This window comes from Lipophrys pholis, assembly GCF_963383615.2.
Source record: "Lipophrys pholis genome assembly, chromosome: 1".
In the NCBI taxonomy this organism is placed as follows: Eukaryota; Metazoa; Chordata; class Actinopteri; order Blenniiformes; family Blenniidae; genus Lipophrys; species Lipophrys pholis.
The window spans coordinates 27,329,496-27,351,271 of record NC_137635.1 but is presented as its reverse complement, the minus strand read 5'-3'; the positions used below and the strand labels follow the sequence as shown (position 1 = coordinate 27,351,271).

The 21,776-nt window shown below is 42.3% G+C and overlaps 1 protein-coding gene across 1 annotated transcript in view; it reads right to left on the bottom strand.

Moving 5' to 3' along the window:
- xkr4 (XK related 4) overlaps nt 1–20,638 on the bottom strand; it is a 28,385-nt gene extending 7,747 nt beyond the window's left edge. Inside the window, exons 1-2 of the mRNA XM_080459890.1 lie at nt 19,467–20,638; nt 107–306 (exon numbers count right to left, since the gene is read on the bottom strand). Coding sequence (XP_080316016.1) covers nt 107–306; nt 19,467–20,161 — 895 coding nt within the window. The 5' untranslated portion in view covers nt 20,162–20,638. The remainder of the gene's footprint in view (nt 1–106; nt 307–19,466) is intronic.
- Nucleotides 20,639–21,776: the final 1,138 nt, after the last annotated feature.

Here is a 21,776-nt window from a genome sequence, read left to right as displayed (position 1 = left end):
TGTGTGTGTGTGTGTGTGTGTGTGTGTGTGTGTGTGTGTGTGTGTGTGTGTGTGTGTGTGTGTGTGTGTGTGTGTGTGTGTGTGTGTGTGTGTGTGTGTGTATTACCTTGCACAGCCTGGAGTTTGTGCGTCTGTATGATTATGCACAGCTGTAGCACCAACTGCGGAGCGCTTTCCAAAAAGGTAGCCAGCAGATGCAGCATGCTCACGTCTGCAAACTCGTACACCATCCTCCAGTGGTAACGCCAGCGCTCCGTCTCAACACTCTGACGACTTCGAACTCCCAGGTAGATGGTATGGAAATACCTGCAGGGGCACAGAGTCTCCAGGTCAGCTTGAATGTGAAAAAAAAATTGAATGTTAAAACAGTTTCTTGCTCTCTGTATCTGATTGCAATTATTTTGCCCACTTATGATGTCCACTCTGTATTGGGCACTTTATTTGACCAAAATGCAGGGTCACTCAAATCAAGTGGTTCCTCAGCCTCAGGTCCAGCATGCTCAGAATAACACTCATGTGCACATGGTGTTTGTGGATTTCGATTCAGCATTCAACACCATCATTCTCCAGCTGCTGGTAAACAAACTGGCCCTCCTTGGGCTTCAACACCACCCTATGCAACTGGATCCTCGACTTCGTCACTGACAGGCCTCAGAACACCTCCTCAGTCATCACTCTGAGTGGTTACTGAGCGGTTACTCTTCACACTGTTAACACGTGACTGCGTTGCCTGGTCCCCCACCAACCACATCATAAATTATGCAGATGACACTATAGCGGTGGGCCTGATTTGGAACAACGATACCTACAGAGAAGAAGTGCTGCATCTGGAGCAATCTTCTCTTGATTGTCGACAATGACCAAGAACTGATTGTTGACTTCAGCAGGAGCCCATCCTAACATCCCCAGCACTTTCTATCAGAGCACCATAGAGCGTGTTACTGACCAACCGCCTCTCTCTGTGGAGCGGGAGCTGTTCAGCTGCAGACTAGCGGGGCCTCCAGAGACTGGTGAGGACGGCAGAGAAGACCATCAGGACTTCTCGTCCAAGGACTCATCAAGGACTTGGATGCCAAACACTGAATGTTGCAAGCTAAAAACATTGTCAGAAACGGCTCACACCCACACCATGGACAGTTCTGTCTGCTGGCCTCTTGTAGGAGGAACCGCAGCCTGAGGTGCAGAACAACCAGGTTCTGCTACAGTTCATTCCTCCGGCCAGAAGACTGCAGGCAAAGAGTCTGCTGTCAGGTCTGAGGGTGATACGATGTCCACTGCAATAAATAATCCAAATAAATTCAGTGCAATCATTCTCAGTTTCAGTTTCAGGACAATGATGTATCTTGGCTCTTTCTTATTGTTTAATGTGTGTTTTTATACTTTTTATTGTTTTCTGTTTTGAGACACTTTTTAAATCCTGATTTGAGCCTTTTGCAAAGCAATTTCATTATGTATGCACCAAAGGTCTATATTTGTGAATCACAATATCTATCTATCTATCTATCTATCTATCTATCTATCTATCTATCTATCTATCTATCTATCTATCTATCTATCTATCTATCTATCTATCTATCTATCTATCTATAAGGTTGTGAAATGTTTTTTCTTGTTGCACAAAAGCGTCCAGTATTTTCACCAACAGCACAGAGAAAAAGGAGAAGAAAAACAAGAAAAACAAGAAAAACAAGAAGTTTGTTCAGTTGAGGCTCCGGGTAAAACACAAAGCTCAAGTGAACTTATGTTGAATGTGTGTGTTCCTCATGTGTGTGTGTGTTTGGAGGAGGTCTTTGCATTTTGTGTGTCTCACAGGTGTCAGTCTTATCAAAGTAGAAGCAAACATGCTCATTAGTAATATTTTGACATGAAATGAAAAAAGTTCTCAAGAAGCCACGTGGCAGACACATGTCAATACAATCACAATCCTGCTGTTTCCTCCAAACTACAGATGAATCGCAACATCTGTTTGGACACCACAGATGCTGTGTTAAGCTTGAATAAAAGATGGCTCATCCAGCTTGTTTTAAGCACATCTTTGTAGGGCTGGTCAAATAGTCATTTCTGTGCTCCATAGGTTGGGCTCAATTGATGACCAATATCCGCTCAGGGTGCATTCAGTCGAAGTAACTGAACGCACTATTTGGCTGCCAATGCCAGTTTAGTGTAGTGACAGGTCCATTTCAGTGTAAAGTTAGGGCGTGTTCACATTCCCCTGTTTGGTCCGGGTCGGAGTTCTCTTTGGAAAAACTGTTTTGTTTGGGCGACGTGAACAAGCCCACGAACTCTGAACCGCAGCAAACAAGAGATCTCTGGTCCCCTTGGGTCTCGGTTAGTTTCCAAACGGTCTTTCTAGCGGGTGGGATGAGAGGACGTGATGTAGTACGCAATGCATTCTGGGTAGTAAACAAACAAAGCTAACTGTGTGAATCAGAAGAATTAGGCGCAAAAAGAAAAAGCTGGAAAATATCTTGCAGGCAGACGTGGAGTAGTGAGGAAGAATAAGTGAGTTAGAAGTAGTGGAAAAGGCGCTTATTGATATCTGGTCTTATTGATATCTGATATCTACCCATTAGCCACGAGCTAACTAGCCTAACCACCACGGGCTAAAGCAGCGGAACTTCCAGTTTCGGTTCGGACCAAAAAATGAGCTGTGTTTCTTCTTTACTTCCTCTCTGGTCAGTGTTTGTTTTGGGCAACAATGCCCTCAAACCAACAAGTGTAATTGTGTGGCATTTTCCAGGCGGTTTGCTCAGGTCTCAAAAGTGAACGTGAACGCCACACGAACCAAATGAAGGTGTGAAATTTCTCGACTCCACTCCCTCCCAAGTGAACAGAGTCCTGGACTATCCGAATGTGAAAGGCCCCTAAGAATCCTTGAATATGAATACCCTCAAATCTTCTATAGCGCAGCAGTGATATTCACTGCATGGTCATGCAGAATTAGAAGACATGAAGAATTGGTTTGAACCTGAGGTCTAAATGTTTATTGTTGTCATCTGCTGTTAAGTTCTGGCTCTCTACTCTGGCTCGCTACCATTTCGGTATACCCACTGAAAAATGCCCAAAGATACGTATCAGCATGGTTTTATGACATAACTTTAACTCTCTCGTTCATAAATTCTCCTTTTCTGTGTTACGGAGTGAGCACTTTTGGACCATAGGGGCTTCCGTCAAGCGTGACGTCGCCCGACGTTGACTACTACGGAAGCAGTGAAGTTTTGGCGCGAACGAGACGACAACTTGAATAGGTACAGCGATAGAAGGAACGTGGAGAAAAAACAATGAAAAGAAACCCAAGCCAGATGATACTACGTATATCAGTGTTTCAGTCAGCCTGCTGCTCGCCCTGTTACTACTGACGCTTTGGGACACTACAACTGCAGCTGACTAGTTTTGGGGAGCCTGATGACTGTGAAGACTTTTGGGCCAAGAACACACAGTAATCCCATCAATCACATGATGATGATGATGTTAAACATACGCAAACAGTTTTTTAAAATTATTTTGTTAGTTATTAAAAGTTGAGTTGAGGTGTGGACCACTGATGTAATTTGTTACATTTTTGACTGTTTACATTTTCCTGATACTACTGATGTTGTAATGACACAAAGTCGGTTGAAAATCAACAGTTACTTTTGTGCCTTTTCAAGCTTCAGAGAAGTTTATTAGTGTGGTTTACATGGTTTTTTGCACTTGATTGCTGAAACTTTATTTGTTTAATTATATTGTTATTTATTTATTCATTCATTTTTCTTTATGTGAAACTTATTTGTCTTGCCTTGTCACTGGCGGTTCAGTGGTCAATTAAAGTCCAGCTGTTAAAGACTCTTATACATCTTGTATTGCTTACAATACATTTACATTTAGATAATACATAACCAGTCTTTCATGATCTCAATTATGTGTGGATGCATACTTTATGCATTAATGAGCATGGTGGTTCTTGTTTGGGGCTGTTTTAGAGCAGCTGCTGCTCTGGGAGGGGTGCTGCGGGACAGATGTTGCTCCAGGATGGGGGTGTACAAGGTTGGGATTGGAAAAATCAGAGTGTACCCACTAGAATAAACCAGACTACACCACTGCCCCAAACCAAACACCAAAGGAAACCCAGGAAACAGAAATATAGATAAATGTCCTTACACCCGTGTCTACAGCTCGTCGTCCTAAATCAAAAATTGACACTAAACAAAAATTGAACTGATTATATAAAAGAAAAATGGGAATTGGAACTGGATACTAAAATTCCAGACAGAGATTGGCAAAATATGTGGACAGTGCCCCAAACATCCACCAATTCGCGGGAATGGAGGGAGTTCTCCTGGAAAAATCTCATCAGATTTTTTATTACACCAAAGACTAAAAGTAAATACTCAAACGTAAATCAGCCCTGCGAGAGAGAATGTGGAATAATCAATACAGACCACACACACACATCTTGGAATTGCCAGAAGATACACGTGTTTTGGACAACTATACATATAACAATGCAACATATATTAAGATACGACATTCTTAAGAGCTGTATGGTACTTTATTTGGGTAACCTCACAGAAAACGACACACATGCAGGGGATATGTATCTGGTCAAAATATTGCTTATAGCTGCAAAATAGGCTATAAAAAGGAACTGGGGTGAAGTGGATCCACCGACACGGGATCAATGGACAGACATAATACAGGAAATCTACACTATGGAAAAGCTGACGTGTCGACTAAGACTACAGGAACCACAACAAGAAGATAAGTGGAAGAAATGGACCTCTTTTCTTTCAGGAATAGCGAAAGACAATTGAAAGAATAATTAACGAAGAAGACAGGATATTACCCCCTTTTTTTCTTTTGCTTTTACTTTTCTTTATCTTTCGCTCTTTTGTTTTCTCTTATATATCCTATTTCTGTCTAAGTTATGTTAACTTCAATTACGTTTGCTCAAGATATACTGTCCTGTTCTATCTGTGTTGAACATAAATAGAAAAATCAATAAAGACTAAAGTGGAAAAAAAACCATTTCATGTGTTGTCCTTGAATTTTTAATATAACACAGACTTTAAATGCTTTGAGCGTCAAACTGCATCACTTCTTATTATTATCCAGGCTTTGTGCTGCACATTTCAAGTGTGCATTAGACCCTTTGGTTCACAATTATTCCAGCTGCATTTTCTCCACAGAGTGATTAGAGCAGGCGAGACAAGGACATTCCTCATCCAGTCCACCCAGCTCCACCTGTTATCCTCCCACATCTCTGGAACAAACACTATTAATGAAATCAGCTAATTATTACTTTTCTCTAATTTGTTTGTGGCAGACATTTGGAGTCTCTATCTCTGTATCTCTGTCAGTTCCTCGCTCATTCCCATCATCTCTCCCCGTCTCCAAATTAGAAGTATCAGCAGCAAATAACGGTCCTTTAGCAGAAGGCTAACGGGCCATGAAATGAAGTTCCATTGTCAGTAAAGAGTTTGAAAATGAAGTCCAGGCTGACGTCATTAAAGCTGCAGCCTGTTCATGGACAGATGGACTTGAGACATCTCTCACTCAGTGTGTCTGTGAATGTGTAATGTGTATTTCTTAATGATGTCGGGGCCAGAATCTGTTCCGACATATAATCTTGTCATCCCTCGTGGGGACAACAGTGGCGGCTCGTGATACATTTCTTAGGTGAGGCTCTTCATTATTATTCTATTGCAGCCCGTGTTAACCTCATTTAAATACAGTGTGTTTATAAACCTCATTACAACAATGTTGCCATTGTGAGATTGAGAGAGTGATGAAAATTATTCTACTTTTAAACAGCGAGTGAATAGAGAGCACTTAATAAGACGGCACTTTTATTAACATACTTGGAAACAAATACAAGCAAGAGCTTCATTAATCCCTTTTAGAAAATAAATGTTTTGGGGCTGGTTTACTGGAAATGACAGTTAGTGTGAGTTTAGTGAAAACAAAAGGTATATCAGGTATAATTTCAAACAACACATTAATATATATATATATTCTAAAATGCTTTGAAAGAAACCTAGAACTGCAAAATAAACCATGCTTTTTTTAAGCTTTTAGATTTTCAGTCAGTAATAAATATGAGCATATCTAAACATTTATAAACATTAACAAACCTGGACACATTTGATAAATTCTCAACACATTTAAAAGTAACTATAATAGAGAAAGTTGAACCTGCAGCTTTTCAGCCAAATTTCTCTTTTCAAACAGTAAATTAGAAGAGAGGTGACAGAGTTAATAATCAGAGACTCACTGCTTGTTTTCATCTCAACATCTGGTAGAAACACTCCAGAACAAACCAGAACGGACTTTAAGCCAAATCACCCACCAGGTCTGGACAGGGGCCATTTAAGTGTCGCCCCAAGTGTCGGACATCAAATGATGCTGATTAGTTTCATTTCATGTCAGTCACTCTGGTGTTAATCAGCCATTGGTGAGATCGTTACTAAGCCCCGCCTCCTCAGGGCGGCTTTCTGCAGTGCTCTCGGCTGCACACACACACACACGCACACACGCACGCACGCACGCACGCACGCAGACTACCAGAGAGAGAAATCAAGAAATCCTCTCTTTTATTGAACATTATCTGTAGAAAATGAAGCGAATACAATTCAGGGTCCAACGTTTGTTTGTTGGCATAAATATACTTTGACAGAATTAGAGTATATTAATATATTTTGTTTTAAAAAAATACATTTTAATTCTTCTTGATCCTAGGGAGGGCGGCGCCCTGTGGCGCCCTCTATTGGCCAACCGCCACTGGGGGACAATTATCCATGTCCTAATCAAGACATGACTTATGCTCAACTAAGGAAGGTTGAGGTTATGGTTAAAGTTGCCATCTACGGGAAATTAAAGAAGAAACTTTAAAAAGTCCAAAATGTACTTAAGTGTGTGTTTTTTTTTAGTGTCCTTCAAAAGTTGACAGCATATGAAACATGCTGGCTATGACCTGATAACTCACGTTGTTCTCCATGAATTTAAAGAACTAAAAAATCTCGGTCAATGATTGGACTTCACAAGCGTTGCAAAAAAAAAATGTGTGTGTAATTCTGTTTGTCTTTAGTCTTGTATTTATATTTTTGTTGGGGATAACATGCATGGCCCAACATAGTTTGAGTGTTTGAAGGGTGAAGATGTGGTCTTAGGCCGAAGGTCATGTCAGGACCAAAGGTCATGGCTTCAGACAGCGAAGCGTAGAGCGCATGTTTCTCTGAGAACAAACAAACTGCAGCCTGTGTCTCCTTTTCCAGGCCTCAAACACATGTTGATAACCAAAGCAATAAATCCGACTGGGCATTTCCCAAATAAAAGCCACACCACTCATATTGCAAACCAATCTGAAAACTTCACACCAGGATGTGAAAAACCACCTCAGATGCAAACTCGCCACACGCAGTGGTCCCGGACTGACTACACCCCCAGAGGAGGGAAACCCTGAGACTTAATGCAGATTTGTGCACGTGAAAGTTGCACTCACACGCATAAACAAACTAACTGTAAGTCTGTGTTACCTGCTGCAGCCTGATGAAAGACACAGTAAAACACATTGCATATTAGCTTCCAAGCTAATTTAGCTTTACTGCCCAGACCAAAGCTCTCTTCCTGTTCTCCTGGTGAGGTGAAACGTGCACCGTCTTGGTGCGGTGGAAACGTGAGCTGGGGAGTGCACGGCAACTCGTCTCGTGGACGGTTTTTGTGTGCCAAGGTTGAGTTTCGGACACCTGTGGTGTTCGAGTCGGTTCGACCAATGAGTGGCTGGATGCGTGCGTACGACATGGAGATCAGAATTCACGGCTGAGTTTCTATTGGTTCCAAACCTGGGGGTTGTGCTCCCCACCCCCGCCCCTGCTGTTTAAGGCCTGTTCCACCCTTCTTGGTGTCCTGGGGAGGGGAACTGCATGAAGGTGTTCAATGGAATCTTGGGCCCCAAATATCTAATTCATACATTTAATAAACAGATAAAACTGAACTTTATCGGTCTGCTGTGTCTCCACCAAAATGTCTCCTTCCCTCTCTGACACACGCTGGTCGTCACAACCATGAGGCTGTTTTGGTGTCCAGCGGTTGGCTCAGGTGCTGCCCCCACGATGTCATTCTCCTCCGGCCTCCACCTTCAGATCAGACACTTCTCCTCCACCTCTGCAGTCACTGATCTCTGTGTGACTCACACTATTTACAGCGATCTTTGTTTTTTCTTTTTTAGTGAAGAAACTACTGCAACCATCAAATAAGATCATTTTCCTGACCTCCACCTCTCCCACGACTATTTCGCTCTCCGTAAATTCCTTTTCCTCGTCATTCTGCCAGGATTTAGCGTCAAATGCCGGCGATCAGCAGGCTGATTGAGATGCCAAAAAATTCACAAGGCACTTTGCATTGAGCATTTATCATAGAAAGTGGACGGGTTTAGGGTGGGATTTGAACCGCACAGCCTTCCAGGTGGACTGTGATCTTTAAAAGGAAAGTGCATCCAAATTTTTTCGGCACACACCATTTTCAGTTTTGGGGCGCATGTATATTTTTAGTAGGAATGCTACACAACGTTTTATAGATGAGGCCCCTCATCTGGGTGTCAAGCCCTAGACTCAGACCCATTCTAATCTCAAAATTTGTGATGATAGGTTTTGAGAACTGGCCCAAAAAAAAGAGATTTATAGGGTAGGTGTAGGGCTGGGGCGATGCGTTGACATAATCGATTACTTGGATTACGAAAAATAAGTGACTCGAAAAATGTCCGTCAACACAAAAAAATAAAAGATGGTGGCAGCATGTGGTAGTAGTAGTGCAAGTGAATCCTACAGCTAATGCAGGGTGTACACATAGGCACAGTGTGTTAGGAATAGCATTTTCCTGTCATTCCTGGCACATTCCTGACATTCTTTATGTGACATAACCCATCTGAATAGGGTTCTTAAATAGGCATGTCGGCGCGTGACATTCTTGATATTCGTAGAGCACGTGTCTCTCTCCACTGCCTCTTCCTCCTCTCTGTGCAACTTTATGGCATAGAGCCCAACTATGCATGCAAGCAGTGGCTGATGGTAGAATGTAGTTACGGACCTGGCTTGTTTTCCGCCCTGGGCACCTCTGTACACACACCCCCTGCTTTCCTCTCGTGCGAGGTGCGCCCATTCACAGATTGCATCCTGGGTGCATGTGCAGTATATAAATACAATGTGTCCTTTTGTAACGTGTTTGATTGGTAGTGAGTCCTGGGATATTTTGAACATAAGAAATAGTGTTGTGGCTCAAAGAAAGTTGAAAAACACTGGACTGGGGGACCTGGTTGCTTTCTCTGGCATTATTTCTAACTCAAGTCCTACCTCACATTTCTGGGGAGTATGGATACATGCTCCTGTCTGTCTGTCTGTCCTCCATTTATATATGATGTCTCCCCAGCAAAGCTGCCAGCTGTCCTGATGTCAACAATAGCTCAGCTGTTAGAAAAATACGTTCAATAACAAGACATCTTTGTGTCATATTCAATTGATCACTCACTCACTCACTCACTCACTCACTCACTCACTCACTCAAACTTTATTAATATAGCACAAAGTGCATTACAGGTTGAAAACAAAATTAAAGCAGTGATACACACCCACTCGCCCACCCCTTGCAATTGTATATACATACTAGTGACCGTCAATTGATTAAAACATTTTTTACTAATTAGTAGCACACTTTTCTGGAATTAATTGGAATTAATGACTGGAGCTTGGAATGTATATTTATTCAGGGAAAACCACGGAATTAATGTTGACTCAACACACAGAGTCTATATTTAAAATTAAAGATTATTTTTATAAAGTCCTTTATAAAGCAAAATAATAAAAAGATACATAAATCAATTAATAAACATCTAACATAAGTCTGGGGGTTTCGTTAGAGTGTAGGTCCACCACTTAGAGAATTTGAATATTTCTAGAAATTACATGAACTGATTACATGAACAAAGTGGCATTAATATACTGGAATATCCACACACACACACACACACACACACACACACACACACACACACACACACACACACACACACACACACACACACACACACACACACACACACACACACACACACACACACGTACACACACGTACACACACACTATTTTACCTGCAGTATTTCGTCCAGATTGTTGCAGTTTGGTGGCTTCTGGTCAGCCAACATGGCAACCCGCTGTTTTGCTGCTGAATTACTGCTGTAGTCATTAAATTCAGATTTACAAAGTAAAGCTAATGACTTTCACTTTCCCAATCCGTCGTCAGGTAACTTTTTACAGTGAAACTGTCTGTTTTAATACTATTCCACTCGGTATTGCGTTGCTCTGTAGTCACAGTGCTGCGCCCAGAGACGCTGCACATGAGGCTCCGGTAAGGGAGTAAAAAAAAAAAAATAAAACGGAAGTAAACAGAACTCCTTTAATAACATAAAAATGTTTTAACAGGTTTCAAATCAAATAATTAAATGAACGTGTTATTTTTGACAAGACTAATACATACCTATCAAAAATCAATAAATTAAAAAGCACAAATTCCAAAATCCTACAACAGGTAAAAAGGAGACATTATTTAAAGGCCTTATTAAAAGAAGAAAGGCCTTGAGCCTGCTTTCACAGTTTTTCTCTATTAATAAGACACTGTTCCTGAAAAATAGCACACATTTCCCAAAACACTGCACCCTGTTTTCTTTATTAAGACACAATTTGCAAAGCACTGGAGGCAGTCTGTCTATGCAGACCGACTCCTGCTGCTGGTGGGACGTTTCCATGTGAACTCCAAATGCCAGGCACTGAACTATTGTCATCCCATCTGTAGAATTAAGTGCCTAGTTGACTTTTTCTCTAAGAAGAGCATGCATGGTATACAAAATAAGCTCTTTTTTGAGCTGCTATATATTGTCCGGTACCAATAGGCTTTTTCCCATCCATTGTGGGATGTGGAAAACGTACTCTTGAAATAATTTGGGAATTCCTTGGCCACTTAATCCACTGGCAATTCCTTTGCCCTCTCAGAGAATGGTGTCTGTTTTGTCATGACAAGTACGATGTTCACTTTATCTGTGCCGGGCACTTTATTTGGCAGAAATGCAGTGCTATAAAAGTACTTGAAGGGCATACTTGAGTAAAAGTCAATATACCTAGTTTGAAATCTACTTCGGTGAAAGTGAAAGTCACTCATAAAATAATTACTTGAGTAAAAGTCGTAGAGTACCTCATATGAAATGAACTTAAGAACCAAAAGTAAAAGTACATTGTTGTGTTGAAAGCCAGAGGACCTAGTCATAACATAACCATTGTTTCAAGCCTGTACGCCGACTTTCCTTATGTATATATGTATATATATATATATATATATATATATAGATAGATAGATAGATAGATAGATAGATAGATAGATAGATAGATAGATAGATAGATAGATAGATATATATATATATATATATATATATGTATGATACATAAAACATAAAACACAATATAGCACCCCAATGAGCTGAACTGGTCCTAAACACATCTACAACACATTATCTCTATAATTCCAGAAGACGTCTTCAGGGAAGCCAAACTGAAAGTTTATTGGACATTGTATGCAGGCCCGTTGATACGGGGGGACAAATGGGTCTTAACTGGGCCCTCATTGAGGAGTATCACAGCACATATGAAACACATTTGGATTAACCGGACTTCTGTTGTCTGTCACTTTAAAAACAAAATGCATTATAGGAAATGGAGGCTTCACATGTCTCTTTTCCTTTGGGAAATCTAGTTTTTGACGTACACCTCAGCACCACTTGAAATTAGACACCAGGTCAATTATCGTGCTGAATCATATTTACTGTCGCTTCTCAAAAGAAAAATAATTAAATAAAATTAAGAAAAATGGGATCCTAGTTGTAACTTTGGATTTACAAAGAAAAATAATCCAGTGACTCTGAGGAGCAGCAGCAGGCGAGTTGAGCAGGAAGCTGATCCAGACCTGGGTATAAACTGTATTATTGATTGTTCGCTCTGTGTTGTATATGATGGTGCTGAGGGCTGGATCTATTGTAGGCAACCTGGACCATTTTTTAAATTCTGATGGTGTTAGGACTCACTGAGAGAGTGAACATATAAGGACACGGGAGAGAAGAGGATGATTTCTTTACACATTCAGTTGATTTTAAGTCTTCATTTGGTTATTTCTCTCCTTCATATTGTTGAAGAAAGAGTACACAGGCGGAGTACACACAAAACCCTTGTCCACCTGTCCCCCCCAAAAACAGGATAACAGGAAAAGTATAAATGGAAAGATGGGCGTGACAGCCCGGCCAAACAAACAATCAGGTGTGGTAATGTGCGACCCCTGTACAGGGCCATCAAGCCAGTACCAACACCTGGCGAAGGCAAAAAACCCAGACTAGACCTAAAGAGCGACAGCGGCCGGCGGGAGCGTCCCAGGGAGCAGAGATGAAATGAATGAGCGCGAAGCCCAGCCTATTTATAACGATTAATTACTAAAATATCCCAAAACCCCAAATGCACACAACGAATAGTCTCCAACCGTTTAATATTAAATAACTACATTAAGAAACTATCGGGGACAAAATACCAGCAAGTGGGGGGTCCTTAAGACGTAACACCCCTACCCAGAGTCACTGAATAAGTAGGACTAGGGGGTTGAAAAAAAACCCACACGGACACATTCCACTTATTCGGGACAATTGTGGACGTAGCTGAAGACGGAACCGTGCATCTGCAACCACATTATCGTTACCGCTAATGCGCAAGACGACAAAAGTAAACTTCTCCAAGCGAAAAGAGAAACCCGTAAGCCAAGGGTCTCGTTGCGCACACGATCAAGGAAGAAGACGCAGTACACCTTGTGAAGCATGGAGCAGCGAGCACTAGGCCCCTGACCAGTAGTGACATTGTGTGATCACAAGCAGTCTAACAAGCCTCAGACCAACAAAAAACAAGTTTAGGCCCAAGGAGACCAAATTCTGTAACGTCCTGTAAACCGTCCTCGAGTCAACGCCACCACGAAGCCATCCTCACCAGCTGGTGCTGAATTAGACAGCTCCTGTCTTCTGTCATCAAAGTGACGCGAGGCTCATATGACCGTCAATTAAAAATTCTAAATAAAAGTGTGACTCCAATTGAACCCAAACCTCGTGTGTGACTGACTCAGGTCAAAGCCAAAACATGTCAGTCTGGCTGCTTTGACATGTGCAAAATAACCTCTGAAATACTTGAACACGCCTCAACAAACCAACAACACATGAGCATCAGAATTTTAAAAAAATGGTCCAGGCTGTCTACCATCATATTCAACACAGAGCTTACAATTAATAATACAGTTTATACACATTACCTTAAGACAGGAGGACCACAGGTCTGGATCAGCTTCCTGCTCAACTCGCCTGTCGCCGCTCCTCAGAGTCACTGGATTATTTTTCTTTGTAAATCCGAAGTTACAACCTGGGTTTTTTTTGTTTGTTTGTTTGTTTGTGTTTTAGACGCGACAGTAAGTGACGCAGGGTACGTCAAGAACCACGCCTCCATTTCCCATAATGCATGATTTATTTTTAAAGAGACAGACAAGCCCGCAACAGAAGTCCAGTTAATTCAAATGTAATTCACACGTGCTGTGACGCTCCTCAGTGAGGGCCCAGTTCTGGTTTTAAAACTACATCTTATCAGAACTACATTATGACACTCATGTATCAATGATATTATGATGATCTATACATCACCTCATCACCTGAAAAACCCAATAAAACTCAGCATAGGAAAACTCCTCCAAATTAAGTGACGCTAACCACTGCATCAGTGAGCCATTGCAAAGATCTACCTAATATATAATAATATATCCACAAAACTCACTCCTTGTTCAGTTAATTGTATTTCTGAAAAACACAGAACACCACAAATTTAAATCATTACTTTCCCGATTTCATGACATTTTGGATTTCTTCTTTTACTTTCAATGATTGGTGGGATGGGTAAAACAATGTAGGACAGGAAGATAATATACTTTTCTTGAAGCATGTCCCTTGTTGTATGTTGTTGTTGATATCTGTGAGCACAACTGAAATAAATGAAATGAAGTGGACGACTGAAAACACATTCTTTTAGTGTGACAGTAACACACAGAAGATCAAATTCAGCAGGATAGAGTAGAGTCTGGGACACACACAGGTCATGCGGCCCCACATGACCCCATCTATGGTTTCACACCAGATGATGAATGTATACAAGCATGATTCAGGCTGAGCACTGGTGCAGAATCTTTGTACATGTCAGCTGGAACTGACATTGAATCCGAGGTAATGTACACCATAAGTAGGCTGCGAGTCCACTGCAGTGACAACACAGAGACCAAAGACCTCTTCTCCTTCACTACAATTTGTAATTGTAGTAATTGTTTACTTGAGGCTCCCAAAGCCTCCATAAATCCTCCTAACCATTCTGTGGCCCAAGTGCATCTAGTAGATCATGGATCAAGTACATTAACACAATGAGACAGAGCTACCAGTGACAGCAGCTCATCCACTGGCAGGAGGAGGACTGGAGCTGGGTGAGCTGATTCCGGTCAGCAGATCTGTAAACGTGTATCTGTTAGAGGCAGAACAACATATCAATGATATGACTATGTAACAGAACCCATACAAAAAGCATCCGGATTCTTTTATTCTATTCTTAAATGTAACAAGTAAATGGGCTCTGAAAAAATACAGTGTAACACAAGAAAATAAACAGAACTAACTAAAGTCTGCAAACTCTCTGGAAAAACGAATTTAAACAGAAACTGTATACCAGCATCATGGCATCCTGCACAGCAATGCTGGGTGGTGCTCTTTTTTTTTGGGTCGAGATTTGGCCATTGTGCTTGTATTTGTATTAAAAGGTGATATTTTTAAGACAACATAATAATGGTATAGTTTTAGTAAGCTTTGTTTTCAATCACGTAATAAATTTGATTTGAATGCCGGACTTCTTATGGTTTTGACATTAAAGGATCTTGTAGTTGCTTGAAACCAGAAGCAAAAACTCAAAAATCATAACTTTACTAGACTTTCTGGTATATTGTGACCAACTTTATCAACATAATTTTGCTTATTCCATCTGTTTAGCTTGTCTCAATTACACCTGCAATTGAAAATGGCGCCGGACAGGCCCGAGAGGGCAGGATCAGCATCGGCAGGCAATAATGTATTACTACAATACTTCGTCAGGTGAGAATTTAAAGACTAGTGAAGCAGAGGTCTCCAGTGTGTAAAACCTCTCCGAGCACCCTCTAAGAGAGAATTTAACTTTCTCTAACTTAAGGAGAATTAGGATATCATGTAGCCACGCCCTAGAAAAGGGAGGTTGCGAAGACTTCCATAACAGAAGGATTTTCCTGCGGGTAATCAAAGAAGCAAAAGCGATAACATTGTCCTGAGGGGTAGAAGTAACAAGATTATCAGGAGACCTGCCAAAAATAGCTGTGTGGAGATGGATTGATATTCACACCTAAAATGTCGGAGGTGGACTTAAAGACGGATTACCAATAAGTGACTAAACTAGAACAGGACCAAACCGTGTGAGTCAGGTTGCAAGGAGCCTGGGAGCATCTCCCACAAGTTTCATCAACTGTATCCGGAAACATTCTGGAGAGTTTATGTTCACTAGAATATAGTCTGTGGAGCACTTTAACCTGGATGAGAGACAGCCGAGCACAGCTGGAAGAAGAGTAAACAGCCCCGAGCCCCCTTCCCCAGAAATCCTCAGAAAGGTCAGTTTGTGGCTCACTTTCCCAATCAGCCTTAATCCCTTTTACCGCAGATTCTTTAGTTGTGAACAGAAGATCATAAAGGAAGGAGACCTGACCTCTGGGCAAGACTCTCGCCTTTAGCGCCAGATCAATGCCAGTGGGGCCCGGAGCATGAGGAAATGCTGATGTGTGGGTCTTAGCAAAATCACTGAGCTGAAAATATAGAAAAAAATCTGAACCATTTAAATTGAATGCAGAACGAAGTTGGTCAAAACTGGCAAAAACATCATTCACGTACAGATCACCCAGACAACGAAGGCCACTCCTCTCTAAAGAAGTAAATCATGAGTCAGTCCTCGCTGGCATGAACAGGTGATTATTACAGAGGGGTGTCGCTTTAGGCAGGGAGAGCCAAAGTGTCGTCTAATTTGAGTCCATATCTTAAGTGTGTTTATTACCACAGTATTAGACATGAAGCTGGAGGGAGAGAGGGGAAGAGTGCCACACACCAGAGGTGGGAGAGAAGAAGAACAAGTGTCAGCCTCCAATCGGCACCAGCTCCACCGAGGTGAGATAAACGAAAGTATAGTTTTGTGGACATTGGCTGCACAATAGTAGCTCATAAAATTAGGTCGCCCAAGTCCGCCCCCCGACCTGCTCCTCTGAAGTAGAGTTTTACCCTTTCTCGAACGCTTACCAGCCCAAATAGAAGAAGAGATAATGTCATTAATAGATTTAAAATAGGACTTAGGGAGACATATGGGGAGACATTGGAATAAATACAAATATCTTGGTAGCACGTTCATCTTTATAGTCTGTACCTTCCCCGCCAGAGATAATGGCAAACAATTCCACCTCTGTAGATCTGATTTGACTGCAGCAGTCAGAACTGTGAAGTTTCTTTCATGGAGTGTGCGAACACTATGCGTGACTCCAAATTTCATTTTATTGTGACTCAATTTACATACCTATCGTGAACATAAGTTTGTTTTAGTGCCGTCAAAAATAACCCATTAATTTCATTAATTGATTTGAAACATTTAATTAATGCAGTTTTGTTAACTTCCATTTTTTATCTTAATTCTTTTACTCCCTTACCGGAGCCTCATGTGCAGCGTCTGTGGGCGCAGCACTGTGACTACAGCGCAACGCAATACTGAGTGGAATAGTATTAGGGCAGAAAGTTCAACTTTAAAAAGTTTCCTGACGGCAGATTGGGAAAGTGAAAGTCATTAGTTTTACATTGTAAAGATGAATTTAATGACCACAGAAGTAATTCTGCAGCAAAACAGCAGGTTGCCACGTTGGCTGACCAGTAGCCACCAAACTGCTAAAACTGGAGGAAATACTGCTAAAATATTAATTTCTCCTCTTTCTCTCTTTCCCTGGCTCTCCTCTATACTGTGTGTGTGTGTGTGTGTGTGTGTGTGTGTGTGTGTGTGTGTGTGTGTGTGTGTGTGTGTGTGTGTGTGTGTGTGTGTGTGTGTGTATTACAGTATATTATTGCCACTTAGTTCACGTAATAAATTCACAACTTTGTTTGTAGAAATATTCAAATCCTCAAAGTGGTGGACCTGCACTCTAACTAAACGCAGACTTATGTCAGATGTTTATTAATTCATTCATTTCTGTTTTTATTATTTTGCTGATCTTGGAGAGAAACCATTTCAAGCAAAGCTAAAAGGACGTTATAAAAAAAGTTTTTGAATCTAAATATAAACTCTGCGTGTTGAGTCGACATTAATTCCGTTGTTTTCCCTGAATAAATATACATTCCAAGCTTCAGTCTTCAGTAGAAAAACAATACGAATAATCGCAATTAATTACACAAAATTGTGCAATTAATTAGTTAATCTTTTTTTATCAATTGACAGCTCTAGTTTGTTTTATTGAATGTCTTCCTTTCTACTAGATGTCATTGTTCTGATTACTGGGATCAAATGTGTGTATTTAATAACAGCTCAAGCTCACTATCCTATGCTCAGACCACATTTATTCTGTGCCCCATCTTGGTTGTCCAGTGCAAATTATACAGATCTGCCATTGTTCACGATATTCAAAACCCTAAAGATCCGGCTATATAACAGTGCACGGTTCTCTGCGTCTGATATTTACTGTACCATCCGTGCACCCCATGATGGGCTGCATGCTTCACTATTTATTAAATGTGAGTCATGGAGCAGCTGGACACAATAATATGTAAGGTTTGGCCTGATGAGCCAACTAATATTCTTTTAGACTTTCCAACTAATACTGAGCAGTCTGACTTCTATAGCGCCAGCAGGACACCCTCCTGATCAAGAAAAAGAAAAAAATAAGGAAAAAGTCCTGAAAGCAGCAGTTGTCTGGGTGAAGATGCCACGTGGTTGTCAGTGCTCTGACTTTGAGATGACAGAAAGTGAACACTGATGCTAGTTTGAGCCAAAATATGAAGGTGGTATCTGAATGCACAACACGATGAAGCTTAAACTTTTCTAAAATGGCCAACAAAAGGTAAAAAATAAATAAATAAATAAAACATTGCCAGGTCTGAATAGGCTGAATTTCCATTGCCACATTAAGATGGCTGTCTCAGACATTGGTGAAAACGACGTGCAGGTATGGATTCATCCTGCCTTGAATCGGTGGCGCAGGCTGGTACTGCTGGTACTGCTGGTACTGCTGGTACATCACATGACGGTGAGGGAGATGAAGCACTTTTAGCTTCTTTTGTATGAAGGAAGCATCGTTTAAACTCCACATTCTACCTCAGTATTGACTCTGACCATCATGTCCTTCCTTTTATAAGACACACTGTCCCAGCTGCTTTCCCAGTCTGCTTTCTTTAGCACTACAGTGAGGTTACTGGACTTGAATGACCCCCCCACCCCACCCCAACCACATGGGTGGTCGAACTAAATGGAAATGCATATAAAAATCTGCAACTGTGTGATCCTGTCATGTTGATAACAAGCAAAAACTGTCAAATATTTTAGTGTCATGGTGAATCAATAAATTTAGACTTTTTCCAATCTTTGAACACATAATCTGTTTTCATTTGAGCCCCTGGTCTCCTATTGTAATATGAGTAATATGAGACGAAATGGGACAAATGCAATTACAAATTACACAAGACAACATGACCGCAATAAACTGACTGTCTCTTTCTGACAGTAAGTGTGCAGACATGCCAGTATTGTGTTCATATGATCATGGGCACACACGCATGCACACACACACACACACACACACACACACACACACACACACACACACACACACACACACACACACACACACACACTGTTAAGTGTGGATCCTATGAATGAGGAGCATGCACCTGCAGTAGGAACTGACATCTTTCAAAGGCCACTGTGGTTCACTTGGCATAGTGGTTGCGTCTCATTAGAAAGGTTGCAGGTTCAATTCCCCAGCTCCCCCTCTTTATGTGTTCAAGTGACCTTGAGGAAGACACTGAACCCCCAAATTGCTCCCAATGGATGGATTGAGCGCCTTACATGGCAGCTGCCTCCATTGGTGTGTGAGTGTGTGTGAATGTGATTCACAGGGTAAAGAGCTTTGGAGACAGCTCAAGTGGTGGAGAAGCATTATATAAGTGACAGTTATTTATCAATGTTCCTGTGATGCCAACATTACCAACTGCTGGAGCAGTGCTGAGTGATTCATTCACTTCTTATCCTACACACATGCATGCACAGCCACTGCAAGGCCTCCATCCCACCTACCTCCATATCTGACCCAGCTGGAGGATGTGGATGAGTGACTGTCCGAACCAGACGCAGAAGGAGTAGTAGGCCGATCGCCTCCTGCACTTGCCACCCTGCGCCATGCTCGCAGTGCTGTTGGTGGTGGTGTTCTTGCTGGCGGTCGACGCCTGTCTCTGTGGAGTGGCCGGGTGATGTTGGGCTGTAACGTCGCCGTGTGAGGCCGAGCCGCTCAGCAGTTTGTTCCCGTCCATGTGGGAGCAATCGGCTGCGGGATCTGCCCCGTCCTCGTTGCTGAAGTCGTGGACGAACCACCGGAAGCTGAAGAGCTGGACCGAGAAGGAACCGAGCACCACGAAGAAGAGCGTCAGGCCGAACCACCAGTACTCGCGGCGGAGGTAGTAGTCGACCGAAAGCCACACGTCGGTGCCAACGTCGGCGAGATACACGACCACTGCGACTACGATCCACAAGCAGTCCCACACCGTGTATTTCTGCTGCTCCCTGCCAAGGCGAAGGCACGTCGAGGTGGAGCCTCCGCCGCCGCAGCATCGCGACTCCCCGTTGGCGAAGTCCCCGTCCCCGGTGCCCGCAGATTCCGGCAGGCCGCCCGGGTGAAGCCCCTGCACCGAGCCGGAGTGTTCCGAGTTCTGTAACGGGGTGAAGGCCACGTCGGTTTTCTTCATCTTCAGGACCCCGTCCGATTTGGCGGCCATTATTAGAATCTTGAAGTATTACTCCGATATTTTCCTCCGGTCCTCGCCGCCTCTTGTCTTGTCCCCCTGCCTCCCTCCGTCGACACCCTTGTGCGTGTCGCTCCTACTCCTCTTCCTCTCTGGGCAGGACTAGCTCCTCCACACTGCCGTCTTGACATAATACAGAATAAACACAAAATTGAGGAGCGTGCCTGTTCTGATATTTTGGTCCATATTACGTTTTTGATTGGGACTAATTCTCCCAACGATGATGCGCTGGCATCCAGCCGACGTGAGGGCTTTTCCGCTTTGTTTCCTCCACTCGACCCGGACGGATTGTTTCCGCGGCTCGTCACCGCTTGTCCTCGACGAGTCCTGATGCCGAGGCCGATGTTTGAGGTGGAGATGGAGACAAGACTACAGGGAGAGGAGGGCGGCTGCAGCCATCTGCTTCTTCCATGGCTCCGACTAAAACCGATGACATCACCCCCCCCTCTCTCCTCCTCTCTCCCCTCTCATCTCTCTTTCTCTCCCCCACCCCTTCCCCCACTATCCTCCTCTTTCCCACCCCTTGCGAACCCTCCTCTCCCCTCACTCTTCTTCTTCTTACTCTCAGTTTTAACCCTGTGAACACACGAAGAATAGATTCCTGTTCAAATTGCTTGCAGACACGCCGAGCGGCTCTGGATTGCTCCTGACCTCCACCAGCCCGGACGGTCCTGCTGTTTCAGCACCATGGACAGATCCCAGCGACACTTTTCAGCGTCCGCAGCATCTTTCATCAACGGAGCACTTCTGGCACAGAGCAGGCAAACTCTGAGGTCAACAGAAGGCAATTACTTGGTCATTGGATATACAGTTTAGAAAAGGACATTAAAAAAAGGTCGCTATTTGATTTTCATTTTAATATTCAGAATTGAAATTCAATGCATTTTTCTTTGTCAGGAAAAAAAACAACTTTGAAAAGCGGTTGATTTTCAGTTTCAGTTTCTCAAAACAAAACCTAAAATCGTTAGAGTAGAACACCCCCCCCCCCCCCCCCCCCCCCTCTCTTTCATGTTGTGCAACCGGAAGTTGTCCTTTTCAAAGTAAGAGGGCATATGAGGACAGCTGTGTTTCGGTCAAGATCGCAAAAATCTGAATCCTCCCTGCCTTGCTCAGGCTGAAATGTCTTTGGAACCTTTCTCTGACCTTATTTTTGAGATGGCAAAACAAGGCTTGTCCTCTGCAGAAATCTCTGCACACATATCACATCAAAGTGGGGGGTGGAAGAGGGTTTTTTCAACTTAATAACAAAAGCAAACATTTTCAGCCATGAACGTAGCTCGGGTCATTTGCTATGATAAAATTTGAAACAAGACAAGAAAAGTAAGAAGATTGTGCTTAACTTCCATCCTTGATTATGGGAAATTTCTCTATTTTTTCTTTTCTTTTCCTTTCTTTTCTTTTTGTTTCTTTTGGGAGGGGCATGCTTCTCTCACACTTAGGTGGGAAAGCAGAAGCCTTCATAGCTTACCCAAGTAATACATATATTGTAACCCAATAGATTTCTGTCCCAAACATAAAAGCCACTGTATACATATTTACTTAATATTCTAATATTAAGAAGTTTATGTAAAAAACAAAACAAAGCAAT